At 42.1% G+C, this 14920-nt stretch overlaps 1 protein-coding gene across 1 annotated transcript; it reads right to left on the bottom strand.

The window, feature by feature from the left end:
* Positions 1-4740: 4740 nt before the first annotated feature.
* On the bottom strand, positions 4741-5106 carry LOC137834018 (uncharacterized). Its single transcript, XM_068642084.1, has one exon. The coding sequence runs from the start codon at positions 5104-5106 to the stop codon at positions 4741-4743; it is 366 nt and encodes a 121-aa protein (XP_068498185.1).
* Between the last annotated feature and the right edge of the window lie 9814 nt (positions 5107-14920).

The raw sequence follows: 14920 nt of genomic DNA, 5'->3' as shown, positions 1-14920 counted from the left end.
TGGCTTTAAACTGGAGGGGGGGGGTGAATTGTTTAAAGAGGGTTTTCGCAAACTTTTCAAAACTAGAATTTATCTCAGGAAACAATTGATTCAGAAATTCAGTTCGCCAAAACAGCAAACAAAAGTTGTAGTACCAGAAAAACAATCGGTTGTTTCGTAGAAACAATCGGTTGTTTATACCGGTAAACAACAAAATAAATTGAATTTAAAGAGTGAGAGATAGAGAGATTGTACACAGTTGTTTATACTGGTTCACTCCAAACCCAGAGCTACATCTAGTCTTCTCAGAACCCTGAGGAAATCCACTAAGCAATCACCACTTGATCACTTACAAAACAACAAAGAGAATGACCTTGAACACCTCAAGAAACGCACTCTCCTTGCTCAGCACACCAACACTAAGATTGTTGATTTTGATCCCCTCAAGAACACACAGCCAATCTCAGCAAAACACATAAACGAATACTTGTTCAACAGAGTACAAGGATTACACTTGTTACAGAAGATAATCTGAAATCAATACAAGCAGAATCCTATTCCATACACTTTGATCAATCACAAACTCTTAGCAATCTCAGCTCTTTGAAAAACTCAAAAAACTCTTAGGAAAAACTTGTCAAAGATTCTTAAATCTGAAATCTGTTTTTCTGAATACATTCAAGGATGTAGTTTGTTATCAAATCTTAACAAACTCTTAAGTTGCATTAAAAGATTGGTCAAAACATTTAATGACTGGAGCGTAAGTAGTTAAATCATTTAAAGCTCAGTCAAACAGAAAACAGTTTTTATGTTATAGTCCCAAAACAAACAATCGGTTGTTTCCTCAAATCATTCGGTTGTTTTGGTACTTAACAGTTCAACCATTTAAAAATAGTTTTCAATCTTTTCCTCAAAACACCTAAGTATAAACAATCGGTTGTTTCGACAAAACAATCGGTTGTTTTAACTTAGTTTGAAAACATTTTACTTTCACAAAGATTGAGAATGCTAATGCTTTAGATTTAATAAAAGGGTGGATTACAATATATAAACTACCCCAGAACTAAGCTAAACCAGCACATCAACATCAAGCAAAGCAGAGGCTTCAACATCCTTCAAAGGATTTGGATTCTTCAAAACTTGAACACCACTTGGTTCAACAACTATAACGTTCAGACCGCCGATGTCCGATCTCTCCCTCTGTTGTCGAGGTCTGATGTCGATCTCCAACATCGGGGTCTATGGTACCGATGTCTGAAGATTGACCAGTCTCCTGATAGGTGCGTCTGGGCCCCCCCTTACGTGGCCCCCTTCCACTATCAGGAACTGGTGTGAGATGTCTGAGGTCAGTCTCTGGAACTAATGACCCAGGAGTGGTTGGGACACAAGCCCCCCAATCTCGAGCTGTAACTTGTTTTAGCGAACAGCGAAGAGACTAAGTGATCGCCCTGGGCGACCTACGTGGCACTGGGTAACGGGATGTGAACAGTACACCGAAGTGACGTCTCACCAACTTTTTAATCCAGCATACCCGTGGCAAGATCAATGGTTGGGACTCGTTGGCGCTTGAACTTCTTCGTGCATTGTTTCATTACTCTCACTTAAGCAAACCCTCTCTCAAGCATTTCTTCAAAACGCTCTCTCTTCTCCTTCCAAAACTCAAACCTCAACTCATTCAAAGGTATGATTTTTACTCACCGATTGCTCTTTGATTTCACTGCTTATAACATGCCATAACTGTTCTGGGACTGTTTATGTTTTCTACATTTTAGGTTTTTTGCACTTTCATTTCCCCTGTTTTACGCTTCGTGACTCTGTTTTTTTGGGTTTTCTGGGTCGCGTCTTCGCCTTCTTCTGAACCCTCATTTTCTTCCTTTCTCTTCTCTCTTTTTAGCTTTCACGAGATGGCCATAACGAAAACAACATTGAACCCTCCACCCCATGTTAACTACAAAGCCCTTTACCACTGGGCCACTGAAGCCCTCCTTGTTGAGACCTCTCAGTTGAACACCCATGAGGACATACATAAGTATAAGCAAAGCGAATCCCAAGACAAATTCCACGTCTTCGAGAAAGAGCTCGACGCGTTCCTAAAGGTTCTTCCTGTGTGTGCTGGCGATCGGGCGGATCCTAACGAGCCCTTCTTCTTCCTGTACACCACAGTCTTCAAGCGGCTCAAACTCCGCCTTCCTTTCACGGGGTTTGAGTGCGCCCTACTCACTGAGGTTAACGTGGCCCTATCCCAACTACATCCCAACAGTTGGGCGTTCGTGCGAGCCTTTGTGATCCTCTGCAATTACTTGGGGCATCCTCCCTTCGTAGATGTCTTCTTGTACTTCTTCGAGGCCAAGAACCCGGGAAAGAAGCTATGACTGAGCTTCAATGGGTTGGTGGGGAGGCCCCTTTTGACCTTGTTCCAGCAGTCATACAAGGGCTTCAAGAAGAAGTTCTTGAAGATTTGTTGTAGCATCCCCGACCCCACCCTCCTGGATGGGTTCCCCCTCTATTGGGTGGAGAAGCCTGGACTAAAAAGGCCAAGGAGTGTAAAGGACCTAACTCCACCAGACCGAGAGATGTGTCAACTACTCTCTAGCTTGGGAGTGGTGTTTGACACAAAAGGGGGGTCCCCCAAGGAACCATGTTGCTTCACTCTTGGTGTTTCTAACTGATGTGAACGGTTCTTAACTAACCTCGTCCTCACCCATAAGGCAAGGGAGGTTTTTAACAACTGACCGCTACCTTGCTGTATGAAGTCAAGAGACAGGTCTGAATAATTGACCGCAACCTTGTTGTAAAAAGTCAAGGGACAAGTCTTTAGCAGCTGAACAATACTATTCTCGACCTTCGTGAACCTACGCAAGAGGGAGGCTCACTAAGGAACCATACTATTTCCGACCTTGGCATATCACTTCAAGGGAGAGGTTCGTTCAACTGTCGAACCATATTATTCTCAACCTTGGTGAACTCACGCAAGAGGGAGGTTCATTGCGAAACCATACTACTTCCGCTCTTGACTTAACACTTCAAGGGAGAGGTTCATTTAACTCTCGAACCATACTATTCTCAGCCTTGATGAACTCACGCAAGAGGGAGGTTCACCGAGGAACCATACTACTTCCTCTCTTGGCTTAACACTTCAAGGGAGAGGTTCATTTAATTGCATTGCACAACGTACTTTCAACTGAATAACTGAAATTTTATTGGGGGTGACCTCATTAAAAAACCCATATAAGGGAAAAAAAAGTGTCCCCTAAGACTATGTACAATGCAAACAACTTAACTGAAATAAAACTTAAGGTTGGTCGCATTCCAGGTACGAGGGATCGCCCCGCCTTCCAACGTTTTGAGGTTGTATGCTCCGTCCCCAAAGGCCTTTGTCACTTTGAAAGGACCAATCCACTTGGGAGATAGCTTGTTTTCTAACTGGTACAGGTGGGCCTTTCGCATTACCAGGTCGGCGACCTGGAACTCCGAGGTCTCAGCTTGGAGTTGTACTTGTACTCCACCCTCCTCTTTGAGGCTTCAACATTAATCCTTGCTTCCTCCCTTACTCCGTCCAGTAGATCCAGGTTCACCTTCCTCTCTTCATTGGATTCTTCAACCACGAAATTCTAGAAACGCAACGAGTTTTCCTGGATTTCTACTGGAATCATCGCGTCTGAACCGTACACCAAGTTAAAGGGCATCTCTTTGGTTGTGGACTGGGGGTAGTGTGGTAAGCCCACACAATTCTAGGAACTTCTTCTGCCCAGGCCCCTTTGGCTTTGTCTAGCCTTCTCTTCAGACCTTTGAGCAAAACTCGGTTGGCAGACTAGACATGTCCATTCGTCTGGGGGTGTTCGACTGACGGGAATACCTGTTTTACTCCCAGTTCTGTGCACAAGTTGCCCAATTGCTGGCTTGCAAACTGGGTACCATTGTCAGACACCAACCTTTTTGGGATTCCAAAGTGGCACACTATGTTCTTCCACACAAAGTGCTGGATCTTATGGGTTGGACCTGCGCCACTAGCTTAGCCTCGATCCACTTTGTGAAATACTCTATGGCAACCACGAGGTACTTCATCTGTTGCACTGCTAAAGGGAAAGGCCCTACAATGTCGATCCCCCAAGTATGGAATGGCCATGGGCTATAGATCGATCTCAGCTCCTCTGGAGGCGCCTTGTGCCAGTCAGCATGCAGCTTGCACTGCTTGCACCGCTGCGCATACCTCGTGCAATCATCCCTCATGGTTGGCTAGTAATATCCTGCACAAATAGCCTTCGATGAGAGAGATCGATTGCCGATGTGGCTACCGCATATCCCCTCATGCAGTTCTGCCATAATGTGCGTGCATTGCTCGCCATTTACACACACCAGGATAAGATGGGTGAATCCATGCCTGAATAACTTCCCATCGATCAAGGTGTACTTGTTTGAATTTTTCTTGATTTTTCTAGCTTCTGTGGGCCCTAACGGGAGTACTTCATCGGCCAAATAGCGTTGGTAGGGTGTCATCCATGTTTCTCCTGTTTCAACTTTGTAAACTTGTGGCGACATCTCCCCAGCAACCGGGTATACACTTATTTTGGGCGTTTTCATCGCCTCATGCGTTAACGACCGATGACTCTTCCTCATCCCTTCCGATGTGCTGACCTCCTGGACTTCTGCCGTATTGTCTGTGGTAGTTCGAGGTGTCTTCAAGGTCTCCTAAATCATTGTCCTCTGCCTGCCTCCCTTGCCCGAACTGGCGAGCTTTGTAAGCAAGTCTGCTCAGGCATTCTACTCTTTGGGCACGTGTACTAACTCGAACACCTCGAACGTCTCCTCTAGAACTTGGACGTACTCTAAGTATGCAGCCATCTGAGGGTCTTTAGCTTGATACTCCCCCTTGACCTGACCTGTGACTAACAAGGAGTCACTCTTTGCCAGCAAACCTTTTGCTTCCATCTCCTTGGCCAACAACATTCCAGCGATCAGGGCCTCATACTCCGCTTGGTTGTTACTGGCCTTGAAAGCGAACCGTAGGGCCTGCTCAATTAGCAACCCATCTGATCCTTCCAAGATGACACTAGCCCCACTACCTTGCTGGTTTGAGGAACCTTCTACGAAAAGCCTCCATCTGAAACTTGCTCCTTCTCGGTGCATGGCTGCCGAGGAGAGCTGCCGAGGAGAGCTCTACTACGAAGTTAGCGTAAACTTGACATTTAATGGGGCCTCTAGGCTCATACTGCACATCAAACTCAGATAGCTCTACCGCCCATCACACCATCCTGCCTGCCACATCTAGCTTCTGTAAGACCTTGCGTATTGGAAGGTTCGTCATCACTATCACAGTGAAGCTCTCGAAGTAGTGGCGAAGTCTTCGCGCCGAGAACACTACCGCCAGAGTTGCTTTCTCTAGGGCATGCTATCTCACCTCTGGCCCTTGCAACACTTTGCTGACGAAGTATATCGGTTTCTACACCTGGTCCTGCTCTTGTAGCAGAACCGAATTGATCGTTTTCTCTGTGATTGAGAAGTATAGGCGGAGTGGAGTACCTAGTTCTGGCTTGCACAACACTGGTGGACTGCCCAGGTACTCATTCAACTTTATGAACGCCTATTCATATTCTCTGGTCCATACGAACCTACTATTTCTCTTCAGGCATTGGAAATAAGGATGCCCCTTATCTCCTCCCATTGATACAAATCTGGACAGAGCGACCATGTGCCATGTCAACTACTGCACCTCCTTAATTGAGATCAGGCTCCTCATGGCTATTATTGCGACGCATTTCTCAGGGTTCGCCTCTATCCCACGCTCGGAGAGTAGGAATCCTAAGAGCTTGCCTGCCTCTACCCCGAACACACACTTCTCTAGGTTCAGCTTCATCCTGTACTTCGCTATCGTGGTGAATAGCTCTTCAAGGTCTCCTACGTGTTGCTCCCTCTGCTGGGAGGTGACCACCATGTCATCAACATACGCTTGGACATTTCGCCCTAACATGGGCGCTAACACTCTATCCATCAGCCTCTGGTAGGTGGCACCTGCGTTCTTTAGCCCAAAAGGCATCACCTTATACCAATAACAAGACAACTCTGCCATTAACGTTGTCTTGCACTCGTCCCTATGGTGCATCATGATCTGGTTATAACCAGAGAAGACATCTAGGAAGTTGAGTAGTCTGCATCCAGACACACTGTCCACCAAGGCGTCAATACTAGGCAACGGGTAGGAGTCCTTCGGACAGGCCTTGTTAAGGTCTATGAAGTCAACGCATATCCTCACTTCTCGCTGGCCTTCTTCACTAGTACCACATTGGCCGGCCATTCAGGGTACTGAATCTCCCTAATGTGGCTAACCTTCAACAACTTCTTTGTCTCTTCGCAAACGATCTGACTCCTCTCCTCGTTGAACTTTCGTCTTCTCTAGCGCACAGGTCGGACCTAGGGATCCATGGTGAGGCGATGACACAAGAAGTCAGGATCTATGCCAGGCATGTCAGAAGCGGACCACGCGAAAGCATCAAGGTGTCATGCTATGACTTCGACAATCTGATCCTGTTTCTCTTGGCCTAAGGATTTTCCAAGCTTGAACATCTTCCCACCGATCTCTCGCTCCAACACATATTCGGTGGGTTCGGGTCGTCTCTCCCGGGCGATCTCTGCACGGGTGACCCCTTCTTCCCTTGGAGGCTGGGTAGTAACAACGAACACCTCTCTCTTCATTTTGATGTTATTTTCATAAGATTTTTTAGCCTCTTTCTGGTCAGATTTGATGGTGATCACTGTACCCTCAAAGGAAGGCAGCTTCATCTTCATATGCCTCGTAGAGGCAATCGCTCTAATCCTGTTCAAAGCAGGTCTACCTAATAGTATATTGTAGGCTGATGGGGCGTTAACGACAAGATACCTGAAGTTAGCAGTGCATGAAGTTGTGCCATCCGTGAAGGTCGTCCTCAGCTTTATATGCCCACGCACCTCCACCTGGTCTCCAGCGAAACCATACAAGCACCCGGTATAGGGCCTCAACTGGTCCGGGGCCGCAACTTGTTGAAGGTTGACCAAAACATTACGTCGGTCTAACTTCCTTGGTCTACGAGGATGCGATGCACCCTCGTGCCTGTTGTGACTAACAAAATCACTATCGGGTCATTGTCATGGGGTATGACATCCTGGCGTTCGGCCTTGGTGAAGACAAGGTTGACGTCAGGAGTCTAATCTACCTCCTGTGTGCATCCTCCTCTTGAGAATCCTCTAGAGATGGTGTTGATCTCCCCATGAATGGGCACCTCGTGCCCCTGATCTGCCCCTGAGGTCACCAACGCTTGATCGTTCTGCTGCTCTGAAGGTAATCCTTTAAGAAGCCGCTCTTCACTAGCTCATACAGTTGGTGTGCTAGGGCCAAGCAATTGCGTATATAATGGCCATGTGCTTGGTGAAACTCGCACCAAGCGTTCTTGTTGGGCCCCATCTTTCTGTCGGTCCTCGCGGGTACCTTCAGCCTTGCCACTATGTTTGGAACAACGATCAACTCCTTGACCTCTATACGAAAATTATGTTTAGGGGGTTGGTTCCTTCGTGGGCGCGTCCTTGCCTAGGACTGTTCGTAGGGTTTCCCTGCACCCTTCTTCTCTGTGGTCACCTCGTGCACCCTCATGGGTTGAGGTCAACCTGACGCTCGAGGTTGGACAGGACCGACGAGACCGCGTTTCTCTATGACTCATTCATCTGCAGGGATGTGCGCCAAAGCCCGACGTCTAATCTCGGTGAACGTCTTCGGGTAAAACCTTAGCAACAATTCACTGAAAGGTCCTGACAACATTCCTTTGACGAAGGCGTGTATCGTCATGGCCTCACTATGGGTTTCAGCCTTACCACCTAGACCCCAAACCTGTTCAAGTACTCTTTCAAAGACTCCCCCTGGTATTGTTTAATGTCAAAGACATCATAAGAGAATCGAGTGGGGGCCCTGTTAAAGAGGTATTGTTCTCTTAACAACGTCGCGAATTGGTCAAAGGTAGTGATGTGTTCGTCAGGGAGGCTGACGAACCACTCCAGCGCCGCGCCTGCCAACATGCTCATAAGCAGCTTACAGTACACAACGTCAGACCCTCCTATGAGCATCATCTGAGTGTGGAACGTTGTGAGATGGGCCTTTGGGTCCTCGACATCCGTGAAGGTGACCTTCGGGCCCAGAGATGTGGTTGGCAACGTTGTATCCATGATCGCTTGAGAGAATGACATGGGACGTGCCCTAGGCAGTACAGGTGGGGCATGTTCATCCACCGCGCGTTCTTCCGCTTGTTGCAAATCTCTACGCAATTCCTCATTGGCTTTGCGCAACTCTTCGTTGTCTACACGTGATGCGACAATTTCAACCCTAGATGCCGCCACCTCCGCTTGGAGGGCATGCATAGTCTCCAAGATTTGTTGCGTGGTAACGTTATCCCCTCCCAGGGGCACAACACCTGTGTTTACAACAGATCCTTGCCTCGTACTTCTCATCTTGTTGGTAAAAACTCTCAACACGATTGTGAGTGGGACCTTGTTTTATCGGGCCCCACAGTGGGCGCCAAATGTTCCTACCGGTTGACTCACCTTGCCGGTTGACTCGAACAGCAGCCTTTGGCCCTACTATCTTCGCTTGAGAATCATCCTTCCTTGATCAAAAACTCTCTCACCTGCAAAGACAAAGGGCGCCTTGATGTCCGTTTGCACTCCGTCGCTCAAGTCATTATAAGGGCAAAGAAACACCAAGTGTATAAAGTAGTTTCAATCTTAGAAATTGTGTACCTTGCTAGGGTTCTTGGCACCCTTTATATAGGTTGAAACTAGGGTTTACCTTTGTGTTGTTACCCTTGTCTAGGGTTCCTTGGGGAATGTCCTTGCGCCGCTATTTACATGATCTTAGCGTATCTGGCACATAGAACTTCCCTTAACTAGAGTGCAACGAATAACAGAGTGGTCGCCTGGATACCAACCTATGCACCTAATCTTTGGCACCATCTATTTTTGCAGGTGCCTTAAGTATTCATGTGCCATGCATGCAACTTTCCTTGGAAACCCTAGCCCTAATGGGCCTTCGCGACTCCAAGGATCATTCTCACGTGTCGTGCCTGTATGCGCTATACACACCACGTGCATGGATCCCTCGTGACTTAGGTTTCCATCATACCTGATGTCTTAATTGTTGACTTAGTATAATTCTAGGGTCCACCTTACGTGGCCCACTATAACATTCATACCGCCTATGTTCGATCTCTTCCTCTGTTGACGAGGTTTGATGTCGATCTCCAACATCGGGGTCTATGGTACCGATGTCTGAAGACTGACTAGTCTCCTGATAGGTGCATCTGGGGCCCCCCTTACGTGGCCCCCTTCCACAATCAGGCATCGGTGTGCGATGTCTAAGGTCAGTCTCTGGAACTGATGACCGAGGACTGGTCGGGACATTATGCAATCCATGATGAACGCCCAATAAGTCTAACATAAAGAAACTGTCTAACTTCTTTAACACAACAAGACCGTCTAGTACATTAAGTACAATGAGATTGTCAAATAGGTTAATCATTATGAGATCATCTATGATATGATTCCAATAGCAAAATATAGATGATTCTTTGACATTTTATGGAATCAACTTGAGTTGGAGAATGAATAGGCACTTTTAATAGAAATGGATCAATGTTCTATGTTTCAAGAACTCACCAAAACTTGCACCAAACACCAAACTCACATGGAAGACCCATTTCTTGCCAATTGAACCGATTAAATTGAACAAGAAAGTAAATGAACCGATTGAAACTCTAAAGAAAGCAATTGAACCGAACAAAACATGAAAAGGAGCTACTGAACTGAATTAAAACAATAAGAAATTGAAAAGAACCAAACAAAAGTGCAAGAAAAGGAAGATGAACCGAATAAAAGAAACTACACTTGTTTTAGAGTTCATATGGACATGGAAATGGAAGAACTAAATGGAGAAGAGAGGAAACTTATGTGGATGAAGAACTTGGTTGATGAACACGCCACTTGAAGTGTGATTGCTCCAAGATAAGTGTGAATTGCCGCCACTTGAGGGAACCAAGGCTCTCAAGATGAGACTAGGAAAAGGAGAAATCAAATCTCACTCACTCAATCACCAAATTGGGAGAGTTTCTTTACTACAAATTCCAAATCTGCATTATGAAGGACCTAAGCCCTCCTTTTATAGGAGCAAGGGCTGGTCATGAAGCTTACAAAACAAGCTAACCAAAAGTCCCTTGCATGCTACTCACTTCTAGCACCTAAAGTTAAGCATGAAGAGTCACCTTCTAGAAAATTCTAAACTAATGCCTAAAAATGCTTTTACAAAAGAGGTATCTAAGGTTTCCCTCTAAGCACCTTCCTAAAAACTATATATTTAAACATTCTACATTTTATAAAAGAAACTATAAAGATAGATATTTATTTTAAGCCCATTCTTTGAAGGCTTGTAGACTTCTTTGGCTTTAGGCTTGATCCTCTCTTTATTTTATGTCTTCTTTTAATTTTGAAAAGACTAGAAGGAAGAACTTCAAATGTGTAGGTGAATGACCTTTCCCTTCATTAATAAAAGCCTCCTTTATTTGATTCTCATCATACTCCTCGAGTTGGAGAGAATTCGTCCACGAATTTTAAATCCCTGCATATAACAAAGTCAGTTTAGTTTTACAATTAAAAGTGGAAGAAAAATGTAAACATGACTTATCATTTGTAAACAATGGGATTTCAGAAAAGGAGGTTCTATAAATCGACCAAGTTGGAAAAATTTGTTTGGGAATGATGATATCTTTTGGAAAAAGGCCTCTTAAATGGTGAAAACCATTAGGAGGTATGAAATCATCCCTAACACTTTTTAACCAAGATGGTGTTGAAATGGAAACCTTGGGTAATGAAAAAGATAAGGAAGGAAAACACCTTGGAGGTGAAAGGATAAGACTCATGTCAACTTGGCTTTCTTTGTTTTTTTCATTTTTACGTGAGGGAGGTGGGTGAGGTAGGTCTTGTTTTACCTTGTTTGTCATTAAGGTTTTTTGTGGACAATGAAGAGCTATGTTGCCAAAACCTAAACATTTAAAACATTTTATATTGGAAGTTTTGGTAGGTGACTTAGGAGTAGAAGAATTTGTAGTAGAAACTTGTTTTGTAGACGTGGTTTTCAAAAGATATAATTCCATCTTGATGGCTATGCGAAGCACTTGCTTCAAAGAAGAGTACTCATTTAATTCTATAAATTCTCTAATATCTCTTCTTAAACCACGGACAAACCATTTTATCTTTGACTTTTCATTAGCATGCATATTCATTTTAGTCAAAGTGGTTTCAAAATCTTTAAAGTATTCATCTACCATCCTATGTCCTTGAGGAAGCCTTTGGAACTTCAACAAGTGTTCCTTCCTAGAATGAGGAACAAACCTCGCGCGCATATACTCTTTCAAAGTATTCCAAGAAACCACGGGAGGTTTCTTGCGATACATAATGTCCATTACAATTGTACGCCACCATTCTTTGGCATAATCACTAAATTCTAAGGTGGCTAGCTTATATTTGTGCTCATCAAGGATCTTATGGGTCTCAAATATTTGTTCACACTTAGCCTCCCAATCTAAATATACATTAGGATCATTAGAGCCATTGAAACAAGGAAGCTGGACCGAAGGTAGCCTAGCCTTTGCATTTCGGTAGTAGCCATCTTCATGTTTATCTTCATGAGCATGAGATGGTCTAAATCCATGAAAGTTGGGTTGAGGTCTCCTTCTTCTATGATCTTCTTCACGTCCATGATCATTGGAAGAGCCTCTTGATGAAGGTCTATGATGAAGATGCTCTCCATTAATAGAATGAGAGGACCTAGCTTGCTTCATTTCAAGTCTTTGTAATCTTTCCTCCAACTTTCTTATAGCTTCATCATTGAGATTAATGGTTCGTTTTGCCTTTTTTAATTCATCAAGAGCAGCAGCTTTGCTAGAAGAAGAATGCTGTTTGGAAGAACCACTGCTGTAATATGAAGCCATGTATAAAAGAAAACATCAAACAACAAAACAACAAACAAAGTTAAGAAAACAAAGTTAGCAAAAAGTAATTTGGTAGCAAACTGCCGAAGTGAATTTGGCTTGACAAGAAGTCACTCTCAAAGAAATAATGTCCCTGCACCAATCTGATCTTGAGGTCTTGGAATCCTCAAATGAAAGATGTCAAAGCAAGGCACACCAATCTCAAAGCCAACCACAACAAAACCAATGAAGCAATAAAGACAAACAAGAAAAGGTATAAGCAATGAAAGGCTATAACAAAAGGAAAACTAGATGTATGACAAACTCAAAGATTAATGAATAAAAGACAAGCAAGAAAATAAGGAACTCAATGAAGAAGTAGGCACACAAAAGAATACCTAAAGAAAAGCACTAGAGTATATGAAGAAAACAAAAACAAGCTACTGGAAAATATTTTTTATGCAAACTGTGCTTGATGTTCACTGATTTAACTGGAATGATATACAGCGAACTGGATTATGAAATTTAAACCACAGAAACTTCAATATGTTAACTCAATAATGGCACTGGAATTACTTAAAAACAGTAAGCCAATTAATTGAGATAAATTTTTCAAAATCGTTGCCAGATTACTGTATTTTTTTCGGCAGAATTGTACACTTTTTGTATTTTATTTATCATTTTTTGTGTACTTTGAATTTTTGAGTACTTCTTTTTTCTATGATTTTATAACACTTTGAAGAACACAAATCCAGAATTTCAGAATTTTCCAATTAGTAAATCAATTGCAATAAGGAAAAACAGTAAGCACGTTTTCAGAAAACAGAGGAATCTTAACAGGAATGAAAAACAGAATTAAGAACTAGCAAAGACATAATGGAAAATGATGTATAGGAGCTTGTATAGGTCTAAAATACAAGTATGAACTCAATTCTAAAACAGAAAATGCACAAAGGATCAAGATATAAATGCAGAAAACTGTATTACACCAAAGCAAGAAACAAAAAATGCAATAAAAGTACTACAAGAAGTGATGACATTCTTGGAAAAACATGACTATGACAAAACTTGTATGGATTCAAAAAGGAAAAAACACAAACACTTGGTAGGCACAATTAAGAAAAAAGCAAGAATACTCAAATATAATCCTAAAAACAGAAAAGAAACAACAAAAAGATAGAGCTCTTGAATTAAAAGTGCAACACAACTCAAAATTAAACAAGAACAAACCTAAGACTCGTGATACCACATGATATGATTCCAATAGCAAAATATAGATGATTCTTTGACATTTTATGGAATCAACTTGAGTTGAAGAATGAATAGGCACTTTTAATAGAAATGGATCAATGTTCTATGTTTCAAGAACTCACCAAAACTTGCACCAAACACCAAACTCACATGGAATACCCATTTCTTGCCAATTGAACCGATTAAATTGAACAAGAAAGTAAATGAACCGATTGAAACTCTAAAGAAAGCAATTGAACCGAACAAAACATGAAAAGGAGCTACTTAACTGAATTAAAACAGTAAGAAATTGAAAAGAACCGAACAAAAGTGCAAGAAAAGGAAGATGAACCGAATAAAAGAAACTACACTTGTTTTAGAGTTCATATGGACATGGAAATGGAAGAACTAAATGGAGAAGAGAGGAAACTTATGTGGATGAAGAACTTGGTTGATGAACACGCCACTTGAAGTGTGATTGCTCCAAGATAAGTGTGAATTGCCGCCACTTGAGGGAACCAAGGCTCTCAAGATGAGACTAGGAAGAGGAGAAATCAAATCTCACTCACTCAATCACCAAATTGGGAGAGTTTCTTTACTACAAATTCCAAATCTGCATTATGAAGGACCTAAGCCCTCCTTTTATAGGAGCAAGGGTTGGTCATGAAGCTTACAAAACAAGCTAACCAAAAGTCCCTTGCATGCTACTCACTTTTAGCACCTAAAGTTAAGCATGAAGAGTCACCTTCTAGAAAATTCTAAACTAATGCCTAAAGATGCTTTTACAAAAGAGGTATCTAAGGTTTCCCTCTAAGCACCTTCCTAAAAACTATATATTTAAACATTCTACATTTTATAAAAGAAACTATAAAGAGAGATATTTATTTTAAGCCCATTCTTTGAAGGCTTGTAGACTTCTTTGGCTTTAGGCTTGATCCTCTCTTTATTTTATGTCTTCTTTTAATTTTGAAAAGACTAGAAGGAAGAACTTCAAATGTGTAGGTGAATGACCTCTCCCTTCATTAATAAAAGCCTCCTTTATTTGATTCTCATCAATCTAGCATGTTAAAACTGTAGATTTTGGTTTTACTCCTTTGAACACAGGGCCCATCTAATGAGCTTAACTTTTAGAGATTGTCTAACAGTTTTAATACTGCAGGACAAACTAACAAGTTTTAATATTAATAGACTGTCTAGTTTGTTTATGTCTAGGTTTGCACATGAAGTAGCCTTGTTAAAATCTTTAACATATCTTATAGTGTTTGTTATCATCAAAACTCATATACTCTCTTATCATGCGATTGTCTAATGAGTATTAGATCATCTAACAAAGACCATACCATCTAGCATCTTAATAGGCTCCCTTTTTCTTTATGATGATAAGAACTATATTAGAACATTAATAAGATAGTTAAACAATTTCATACCTGAGATTTTAAATTTCATCAAAGTATAACATATATATATATATATAAGTATATATTAGAATGTTAGAGCATCATAGTACAAATATGAAAGTGGAATATCAAAGTATATATGTATGCAAATGGAAGCATAGTGATTAAAATACTTGTTTTTATTTATGTTTTTGAAGTAAAAAACAATTACAACTATAATAACAAAATAGACTAAAAAACAAAAATATTATCTTAAAGCCTCTTCACTCTAACGTAATAACTAAAAGATATATCTATTCTCCCGAAAGTAAATCCTCCACTTCATCGAGTAAATCG

The sequence above is a fragment of the Phaseolus vulgaris genome, chromosome 5 (genome assembly GCF_000499845.2).
Source record: "Phaseolus vulgaris cultivar G19833 chromosome 5, P. vulgaris v2.0, whole genome shotgun sequence".
Classification (NCBI taxonomy): Eukaryota; Viridiplantae; Streptophyta; class Magnoliopsida; order Fabales; family Fabaceae; genus Phaseolus; species Phaseolus vulgaris.
The sequence above is the reverse complement of the archived record's forward strand: the minus strand, read 5'-3'. Positions and strand labels throughout refer to the sequence as shown.